Source organism: Anolis carolinensis, chromosome 2 (genome assembly GCF_035594765.1).
Source record: "Anolis carolinensis isolate JA03-04 chromosome 2, rAnoCar3.1.pri, whole genome shotgun sequence".
NCBI lineage: Eukaryota > Metazoa > Chordata > Lepidosauria > Squamata > Dactyloidae > Anolis > Anolis carolinensis.
The window spans coordinates 13,307,406-13,318,338 of record NC_085842.1 but is presented as its reverse complement, the minus strand read 5'-3'; the positions used below and the strand labels follow the sequence as shown (position 1 = coordinate 13,318,338).

The following is a 10,933-nucleotide window of genomic DNA, read 5'->3' as shown; positions in this document are numbered from 1 at the left end:
ATAATAAGGAGAGATTAAGGAAAAGCCTATTAAACATCAAATTAGGTTATGATTTTACAAATTAAGCACCAAAACATCATGTTATACAACAAATTTAACAGAAAAAGTAGTTCAATACGCAGTAATGCTATGTTGTAATTACTGTATTTACGAATTTAGCACCAAAATATCATGATATATTGAAAACATTGACTACAAAAATGCGTTGGATAATCCAGAACGTTGGATAAGCGAGTGTTGGATAAGTGAGACTCTACTGTAATTACAACTATTTACATAGCACGGGCAGAGCGGTTCATCTAAGCGTCCAGTGAGAATGATGGCAACCGAGCGAAGCACTTATCTCTCAACTGTTGACACCCACATTCCAGAGCAGTGACGAATGTTCTGTTACTATCCAGAAACTGCACACTGTTTCTCTCTAGCCATAACTCTCTCTCTATGCATTTAACTCTTACACTATTGGAATGCTGCATTAAATTGCACATTGCTTTAAACCATAAGCGAAATTTCAAACTACACAATCCAAAACTCCCAACAGCCCTTATGGGGGCCATGGAAGGGGGCTACGTGGGTGGGAGGAAGTCAGGGAGTTCTGCCCCCTGAAAAGGGAAGTGGTTTCAAGGAGGAGAAGGACGGGAGGTCATTAAGCAAGGGTCCCAAATGGGTCTCTCTTTGCCTGGGGAGGGGACCCTTTAGGGTCACGTGGGGGGGGGGGAGGAAGATATGAACCCCATGTAATAATACAGTGGAGTTTCACTTATCCAACATAAATGGGCCGGTGGAACTTTGGATAACTGAAAATGTTGGATAATGAGGGATTGAGGAAAAGCCTATTGAACGTCAAATTATGTTATAATTTTGCAAATTAAGCACCAAAACATCATGTTTTACAAAAGTCTGCCACTTCTTTGGGAGTGTGGCTGCACTTGTGTTGTTGTTGGGCATGTTGGCTTGCTGTGCGTTGCTGTCTAAATCCGGGCTGGAGGCAAACTGCATTGGATAATCCAGAACATTGGATAAGTGAAGGTTGGATAAGCAAGACTCTACTGTAATAATAATAATAACTACTACTACTACTACTGGAATTTTTATGGTGTCATAGATTAGTTATATTAGCCTCCCCGCATAAAGCAGTACCTAAATTTTCTACTCAACACAGGTAACTGTCTTTTGAGTTTCTTAGGTCAACAACGAGCTAGGCTATTAATGGTCAGGAGTTCAATCTGACCCAGACTGGCTTCGAACTCATGACCTCTCAGTCAGTAGTGATTTATTGCAGCGGGCTACTAACCAGCTGCACCACAGTCATTGCATATAAGTTTGTAGTAATCCTGTTTTTTGGTTGGTGAAGTTTGGAGGTTGGTGTATGAATACAGGAGAGAAAGATGGAAGGAAAGATGGAACAGTTCTCCAAACCGAGTCTTATTTCCCAACTAAAATATAATTATGATAATAATGAGAACAACAACACTATGTAACAGGTGTCTTGCCCCTGGGTTAAAAATGTCACTTCCTAATTGCTTCTATCATAAAAACATTGGAAAAGTTTATTAAACTGTGAAAACTTTGCTTTGGCAAGACAAACCGCAGCACATTTTGCTATAATTTTCCAATGAATGTCTCATAGAATTTCAACCAATTCAACATTGTTTGTGGCAGACACAAAAACGAAGTTTTGGGAGAATCATAACTACTTTCAAAGTAAGTACCGCACAATTAAACAGGAAATAACACTTTCAAACCAGGATCCGATTTTTTCCCCAATTTTGTTACATAGTGTAATAATAATACATTTCATTTATTATCTGCCTCTCCTGATGGTTTGAGGCAGGGTACGATAAATTCAAAAACAAGTGAACATAAAATTACAACTAAATGACATAGATAAACACACACACATACACGTATTTATATCAAATCTTATACCAAACACAGCTACAGAATTGACATATCGTGGTAATAGAATGCAAATCAAAACTCATGATTAAAAGTTGATTGAAAGACTTAAGGAAAGCAGAGAAGTCAGAGATGGAAATGGAAACTTCTGGTATATCACCAAAGGAGAGAGGGATACTTATTTCTTCCTGTTAGAATTAAAAGTGCAAAGTTACTGACGTTCCTGAGTGAGAGAAGTATATAGAAAAAAGATGGTAAATCTCAGTATAGCACCTAAAAAAGATCAAGGAGAGTCTCTGAGATAAAATAGCAGGTGGGATCAGTCCCTTACTTGATTATTGGTTTCCGTGCTTTCTTCTAATGAAGTGGTTCTCAACCTGTGGGCCGCGAGAATGGAAATCTGGTCTGTGAACTTCCTTCCTCTTTATCTATTTAATTTTTTTATTAATTTTACTTCTGCTCCTCTCCTCAGAGCTGACCATTACATTGGATAGACCACATCAGCTCTAGATTATTAAATATGGTTTTCTGTGGGTGAGCAGATGGTGACTACTGGGTGGCATATGTTCTGTATCAGAAACTATAACTGATGTGGTCTACCCAGTGCAATTTTCTGAACCAGCACACCAAATAACCAAACTAAATCTAGCGTTGACCAAAAACTGATTTGTAGTCCTTTTGATACTAATGTTGGAGAGTGGGCCCTGGTCAAAAAAAGGTTGGGCACCATTGTTCTAATGGAATTTTTTGCTTTTTCCTCAAAAATGAAATAGGTGGGAGAAGGAGAACCAAGGGAAGCCACCTGTAACAAAGCCTGTTCTGGAAACACAGAAATTTGAAAAGCAGAAAAGAATGAAAACAAGAAACAGGATCCAAGCGAAAAATCCAAAGAGCTCATCTTCCTTCCAGCAGACTAATCAACCTGAAGGTCTACCCTCAGCATCAGATAAAATTGACTGCCCCAATTGTGGGAGAATTTGCAAATGCTATGCACATTTAAACATAGATGCCAGGCTCTACAAAGGAGATAAATCATACAAATGCATGGATTGTGGAAAGAGTTTCACTTACAGTAGAGATTTGCATTTACATCAAAGAATACACACAGGGGAGAAGCCATACAAATGCATTGACTGTGGAAAGAGCTTCAGTGATAGTGGGAATTATAGAAAGCATGTAAGGACTCACACAGGAGAGAAACCTTATACATGCATGGAATGTGGGAAGAGCTTCAGTCGGAGTGACCATCTGAATTCTCATCAAAAGACCCACACAGGAGAGAAGCCATATACATGTGAGGAATGTGGAAACAGCTTTTCTCAGAGTGGACATCTGCGTTCCCATCAAAGGACCCACACAGGAGAGAAGCCATATAAATGCGAGGACTGTGGAAAGTGCTTTAAGCAGCGTGAATCATACAATATACATCTAAGGACCCACATAGGGGAGAAGCAGGGAATGTGGGTATGTGAAAAGAGCTTCAGTGATGATCGGACATGTAATAAACATCTAAAGATTCACTCGGAGGAGAAACCATACAAATGCATGGAATGTGGAAAGAGCTTCAATCAGAGGGCACATCTGCGTTCCCATCGAAGAATCCACACAGGGGAGAAGCCATATAAGTGCATGGAATGTGGGAAAAGCTTCAGTCGGGGTACACACCTGCGTTCCCATCAGAGGACCCACACAGGGGGAAAGCCATACAAATGCATTGAATGTGGAAAGAGCTTCAGGAACAGTGGATCATATAATGCACATCTAAGGACTTACACAGGAGAGAAACCATATAAATGCTTGGAATGTGGAAAGAGCTTCAGGGACAGTGGATCATATAATGTGCATCTAAGGACTCACACTGGAGAGAAACCATATAAATGCATGGAATGTGGAAAGAGCTTCAGTCAATGTGGATCATATAAGAAACATCTAAGGACCCACACAGAAAAAACCATATAAGTGCATGGAATGTGGAAAGGCTTTCTGCAATAGTAGTTCATGTAGGAAACGTTGAATAACTCACATGGGTGAAACCATGTTAATGCATGGGAATGTGGGGTGAAATTCAGGGGGCATATTCATCCGGCGCATAGTTTATTGCAATGTACCACCTTTTCCAGCACCCAAAACGGGAGAAGTCACATAAGTCCAATGTGTTGTCGAAGGCTTTCATGGATCACAGGGTTGTTGTATGGTTTCCAGACTGTATGGCCATGTTCCAGAAGTATTCTCTCCTGACGTTTCACCCACATCTATGGCAGGCATCCTCAGAGGTTGTGAGGTATGGAGAAACTAAGCAAGGAAGGTTTATATATCTGTGGAAAGTCCAGGGTGAGAGAAGAACTCTTGTCAGTTGGAGGCCAGTGTGAATGTTGTGATTAATCACCTTTATTAGCATTAAATGGCCTTCCCTGCCTCACATCCTGGCCTGGGGGAATCCTTTGTTCAGAGTCGTTAGCTGTCCCTGATTGATTCCTGTCTGGAATTCTTCTGTTTTCAGAGTGCTGCTCCTTATTTAATGTTCTGATTTTTCAGTTTTTTTTTTATTACCGGTAGCCAGATTTTGTTCATTTTCATGGTTTCCTCCTTTCTGTTGAAATTGTCCACATGCTTGTGGATTTCAGTGGCTTCTCTGTGTAGTCTGACATGGTTGTTAGTGTGGGAGTCTACACTAACAACCACCATGGAGTCTACCGTATACCATGCAGCTGTGGACAAGTCTACATAGGGACCACCAAACACGAGTCAAAGAACATGAAAGACACTGGAATGTGGGATGGTGTTTCTCATGCGGGCTTTTGAAGAAGTCAGATGGACAACTGCTATGGTCCGGCATGTTGTGTAAATAAAATGTATATATCTGCAATAAAGTTTAAGCCGCTGTCTACAGCTGACAACTGAGGAAGTCTGGAGTTTGTTCTGTGCGTCTTGAGCGGCTGCTCAGAACGTTGGAGGAGAGGAAATGAGACCGAGAGGTGATTAGTCTCAATTTAACCATTTCCTGACAGATATAACCCCTAAGACTGTAACGACTTAGTCTTCTGTTGCCTACATGTACATCTCTACTCACTTGTGCACTTGCTTTCATAATACAGACATGTCTCTGTATCTGCACAAGGTTGACGCAATCTATGAAACAGCAGTTCCCAATCTGTGCTCCACAGAGCCCTGAGGACTCAAGTGTGCACTTCCCAGAGGCTCTAGGACTGAAAATAAATAAATGAAAATGGAATTAAATTGAATAAAAAACAAAAGGTACGATCAAAGTAAGAGTTGAACAGAAAATTGCCTAGTTGCATTTCGCACCTTGTCTAACGCTTGGTCATTCTGCTGCCACTAGCTCCAAAATTATTGTAGTGTGAGGTGGAGAGATGACGAGGCTGAGCACATACACATTGATCGTAAAGGGTAGAGTTGTAATGTATTTAAAAACACAAACAAAGTTTAAAACTTCGCATTATACTAAATGTTCTTTTGATTATAGCTCAACATGGACAGGGCAGGAAGATGGGGTCTGCTGAACAACATGACATGGATGGGGTAGGAAGACGCCGTTTTTTAACAGCAAGACAGCCACTCACATCAACTTTAGGTACCGCAGAGGCTAAATGCATTCTCCATTTATTCCCTGTATTCATGATCACAGGCTATCGCTCATGGCCGAGCATGATTGTCTTCCAGAGGTAAGTCCTGGCAGTGGGTTAGAACAACTGAATACAGATTCACTGCTCATGGACCTGTCCATAACTAGGGGCTTTCAGATTTCACAGTCCTTCCTCCATGAGACTTGACTGGTTTAGGGTCTGCTTGGAAGACGCCTGGGCGTGGATTCATTTTATGTGTGGGGATTGGTGCACAACAACCAAAACAACCTTCACTGAAAGAGCTTCCTATGCAATTGCATGGATGTTGTAATGATTGGGGGCCTCTTACCTGTTGCAGCCTTTGTCTACCTTCACAGCCATTCAACAGCTACAATGCTGCTGTGTCTTGCTGGAGGACAACCTTCCACCCTATTGCCCCCAGAATGTCAGTTGGTGATACTGTTAAGGACATTTAAGTGCTACTGCAGAGGAGACAATAGAACTAATTTTGCTGGATGGTTGCCTCCCATCCTGTGTCTACCGGAGTGTCATTGGTGGAAGTGGGAAGGGCTCTCAACAGTTACTGCAGAGGACATGATGGTGCTGTGTCTTCACTGCCTTCAACCCATGCAAGAAATGTCCAGTTCAGTCCAGGTGATGGAGGTAACTGCACTCCCCATTAGTTGCCTGCTGTGGAGGCTGCATGGCACTCCCACATCACTCCCCGTGCGTTGTCTGTAGTGGAGTGTGAGCTGCTCAAGACAAGAGGTTATTAAGACTTTATTTCAAGGGGATTTTTGCAAAGATCACTGCAGATGCAGACTGCAGCCAGGAAATCAGAAGACGTTTCCTTCTTGGGAGGAGAGCAATTGCCAACCTTGACAAAATAGTGAAGAGCAGAGACATCACACTGGCAACGAAGGTCCGCATAGTCAAAGCAATGGTATTCCCCATAGTCACCTATGGATGCGAGAGCTGGACCATAAGGAAGGCTGAGTGAAGGAAGAGAGACGCTTTTGAACTCTGGTGCTGGAGGAAAATCCTGAGAGTGCCTTGGACCTTGGCAAGAAGATCCAACCAGTCCATCCTTCAGGAAATAATGCCCGACTGCTCACTGGAGGGAAGGATATTGGAGGCAAAGTTGAAGTATTTTGGTCACATCATGAGAAGACAGGAAAGCTTGGAGAAGATCATGATGCTGGGGAAAATGGAAGGAAAAAGGAAGAGAGACCGACCAAGGGCGAGATGGATGGACGGTATCCTTGAAGTGACCGGCTCGACCTTGAAGGAACTGGGGGCGGTGACAGCCGACTGGGAGCTCTGGCGTGGACTGGTCACGAAGAGTCGAAAACGACTGAACGAGTGAGACAACGACGAAAGGGGATTTTCCGCATCATCCTCTGGGTTGTGGGAGTATGACTCAAGCCAAGAGAGTGTGACTTGCTCAAGACAACAATTAAGAGGTTATTGAAAGGGGGGATCTTCTGCATCTTCCTGGCCATGGAGATAAGACTCACATACATGGTATAAAAATAATTTCAAAAGGGGGGGGGGGGTTCTGTACCTTCCTCTGTGCCCTAGTGAGCGTGGCCTAAGGCTGAGAAAGTGTGATGCACTCAACACACAAATTAATCAAATATTTAGTTTTAAAATAGTGTGTGTGTGTATGGGGAGGGGTGTCATCAATGCCTTCCCCTGAACTTGCTCCAGGGCCTAAGGCTAGATGAGGAGGCAAATCTTGGACAGCATGGCCACCCACGCAGCCTTGGTGCCCTGTTTCGAAATGTATGCTGCCACCAGCAGCATCAGGATATATGGTAGGGGAATGCCTCACAGGAAAAAGCACTGCAGTTAGAAACAGGGTCACAAGGAACTGGAAATGTGTCCCAGTGAGCTGCTCTGTCACACAGACAGGAAAAGGCCAGCCTTGGTCCTCAAGGAGAAAGGAGTCCCATCCCAGACTCAAATAAGGAACAGACAAAAGCAACGGGTTGCTACTTAAATGATCTAACAAAGCAGTGTTCAGTGATCTCTGATTTGGAAGTCGTTTCAAGATCGTGGGTCAACCCCCCCCCCCCCCCCCCAATTTCACCATTACTTTCTGTTGGTCATGTTGGCTATGCGTGCCAAGTTTGGTCCAAATCCATTGTCATTTGAGTTCACAGTGTTCTTGGGTGAACTACAATTCCCAAAGTTGTGGGTCATTTCCCTTAGATGCTTAGATGTTGGAGGAACAATAACAAGTTTATTCAGGCACAGAGCTTAGTGGTTACAAAAGATGTTTCTCAGAGGCACTTTTATTAACAGTTACAATACTAGAATGAACTGAATCAAATTCCCTAAAGTGTCGCTTCTTTTACTTAAAGTAGTTAGAACTTCTTCCTTCTACTACTTTTAAACTGCAGTCACCCTGTGATTTACGATCACAGATTCTCTGTTCCTTACCAGGACACAGACTACATTAAATAAGTCACTAAACTTATTTTAAACCGACTCAAAAGGAACAATTGAGTCTCCCTGATCCCCTCAACTTAGGATCAATCTTCCCTGTGCCTCATCACATATAAGTTCACATATAAATCTACGTAAGTGATTGCAAGATGTATTATTAATAATAACTTTATTCTTGTATCCCACCCCATCTCTCCAAAGGGACTCGGGGCAGCTCACATGGGGACCAAGCCAAAAATACATCACAAAATACAAGGTACATTTAAAACATATAAACATAAAAAAATCAAAGGCATATAAAATACAGTAGAGTCTCACTTATCCAAGTTTCACTTATCCAATGTTCTGTATTATCCAAGGCAGTCTGCCTTTTAGTAGTCTTTGTTTTTGTAGTAAATCTTGCAATGTTTTGGTGCTAAATTCATAAATACAGTAATTACTACATAACATTACTGTGTATTGAACTGCTTTTTCTGTCAATTCCTTGTAAAACATTTTATTTATTTATTTATTTATTCAAACTTATATGCTGCCACTCCCCTAAGGCTCGGGGGGGCTTACAAGAACAGGCTAAAATCTAACAATTTAAAAACATCTTAAAAACATCTTTTAAAAACATCAATAACAGAAATCAAAAGCCAGCCAAAACAGGTGTGTCTTACATGCCTTACAAAAGGCTGACTAAGTCCCGTAAGGCACGAACTTCATGATGTTTCGGTGCTTAATTTGTAAAATCATAATGGAATTTTGTTTAATAGGCTTTTTTCTTTTCTTTTTGAATTATTTTTTATTGTGCATTTTATAAGCAACTTGTATCTTCTTATTACGGCCATTAAACAAGAGGTCCCCCCCCTTAAGAATAAAAAAACAAAAAGAAAAAGAAACACCACATAGATACCATAACCCAAATACCAACGTGGAAAAAAAGAAGAAAAAAAAAAGAATTACCAGTAGATATATACATATCATTTATCAGTTGCTATAAGTCTCTATGACTTCCAGAACTCTGGAATTGATCCTCTTTATTTTTCGCAATAATCATATGATTTACTTTTATAATTTAAAGAAAAGGTTTAACTACATTTATTATTGTTGTTGTTTTTAATCCTAAAAGGCTTTTTTCTTAATCCCTCCTTATTATCCAAGATTTTCACTTATCCAATGTTCTGCCGGCCCGTTTATCTTGGATAAGTATGACTCTACTGTACAATAAAAGCATACAATAGCCAATAGCCTTCTAGGCAGCAGTGAGTATTAGTAATTCTTACTCAAAGGAACAGAAATACAAGCGTGCAAATAGAAACAGATAACAGAAAAAAATTCCCGTGAATCAGAATAATATCTCCCCACAAGCACAAAACAAAAACAATGGTGCAACAACTAACAGAACTGTCTAAAACAATCATCCTAATGTATGCAACCCCATACGACTTATAGCAGAAATCCCGCAACTGAAATATTCAGAAAAATGCCTAATGAGTCCAAGTGTCTCTTAAAACTAGTCAAGGATTTCTCCTGCATCAACGTGATTAGTTTATCCATCTCAACTAATTTGTACATCTTTGTCAGCCAGTCCTCTTGCATCAGGATTGCTGGTTCCAGCCATCTCTGGGTTCAGATGATCCTCGCTGCAGACATTATGAAGAATAATAGTTTTCTATATTTCCTCTTTAATAGATCACCCAGCGTCCCAGCAAGGAAAACTGTAGTTTCATCATCATTTTGACCTTAACCATTTTTTTCTAACATCATATATCCTTGAGTCCAATACTTCTGGGCCTTTTTACAAACATATCTGGTAAAAGGTCTCAACATTATTCTCACATTTCCAACGTTTACTAGAACTGGGGACAGGGTAAACCAAACAAAGAAAGGCATTCAAACTCATGGAAAGGGCCACCGGGTATGATAATGATACACAATCAAGATAACTGCTTTATTACTTTAACCAAAATATTATTTTTTATAAAACAAAGGCTTTAACTTGTTGGCCTAAAAATGATTTTACTAATCTAGCTACAGAAGAGGTGGGAAAAAATATATTTCTAATATTGTGGGCCACAGTTGAAAAACACAGAATTAAAAATAGATAATTTTTGATTTGTAGTATTTATATTCCGCCCTTATTTCTCACCCCGAAGGGGACTCAGGGTGGATTACAATGCACATATACATGGCAAACATTCAATTCCATTGGACATGTTACATATATAGACAGACAGAGGCAATTTAACATTCCAACTTCATGAGGGTATGCTTGATTCCGGTCACAAGGGGAACTGCTGCTTCACCGTCCACTTGTGGCACCGAGTCCTTGATGGAGTACTTCCTCATTCTTCCGCTCGCTGCTGGAAGGTTTTATGGTGTTGTAAATTAGTTAATTTAGCCTCTTTGCATAAAGCAGTACCTAAATTTCCTTCTTGACAGATGCAACTATCTTTCGGACTGCACAGGTCAACATCAAGCTAGGCTATTTAATGGTCGGGAGCTTAATCTGACCTGGGCTTCGATCCCATGACCTTTTGGTCAGTAGTGATTTATTGCAGCTGGCTACTAACCAGCTGCACTACAGCCCAGTCTTTGACACAAATGGGCTATTAATTTTCATTGTAGTGGTTATCAGTATATACAAGTGAGGTGCTAGATTTTTCCTGTCCAATTATGTAAAAGAAAACCACTAACTTTTTGCTCCAATCCTAGGAGTTTATCCTGGATCAATAACATGAGAAACTGCAAATAATCCTAGCTTTAACATGCTGTTTGAGTAAAGATTATGCTGATGGTTGGATTGTTCATACGCTGTACACTGAAATTAAAACCTGGGTCTAATGATAATATCACGATAGGTAGTTCTAGATTGATTACTAACCAGCAAAAGGGGACTGGAAATTAAGGGATAGTTAAAAACTTCCATTGACAATTGCTTGTTTTATTAATTACTTTTTCTGCTGGAGCTCAGTTTGGAAAGGAGCTTAGCAAGTGAGGTTTCGCTCCTAGTC

The 10,933-nt window shown here is 40.7% G+C and overlaps 1 protein-coding gene across 1 annotated transcript; it reads left to right on the top strand.

Moving 5' to 3' along the window:
* Nucleotides 1-737: 737 nt before the first annotated feature.
* LOC103281185 (zinc finger protein OZF-like) lies at nt 738-6,565 on the top strand. Its single transcript, XM_062969474.1, has 2 exons — nt 738-1,704; nt 2,673-6,565. The coding sequence occupies exon 2, from the start codon at nt 2,752-2,754 to the stop codon at nt 3,856-3,858; it is 1,107 nt and encodes a 368-aa protein (XP_062825544.1). The 5' UTR covers nt 738-1,704; nt 2,673-2,751; the 3' UTR covers nt 3,859-6,565.
* The last annotated feature ends 4,368 nt before the right edge of the window (nt 6,566-10,933 follow it).

What these genes read in the sequence shown, in the direction of transcription:
- LOC103281185 (XM_062969474.1), top strand. Translation starts at nt 2,752, where the DNA reads ATGAAAACAAGAAACAGGATCCAAGCGAAAAATCCAAAGAGCTCATCT.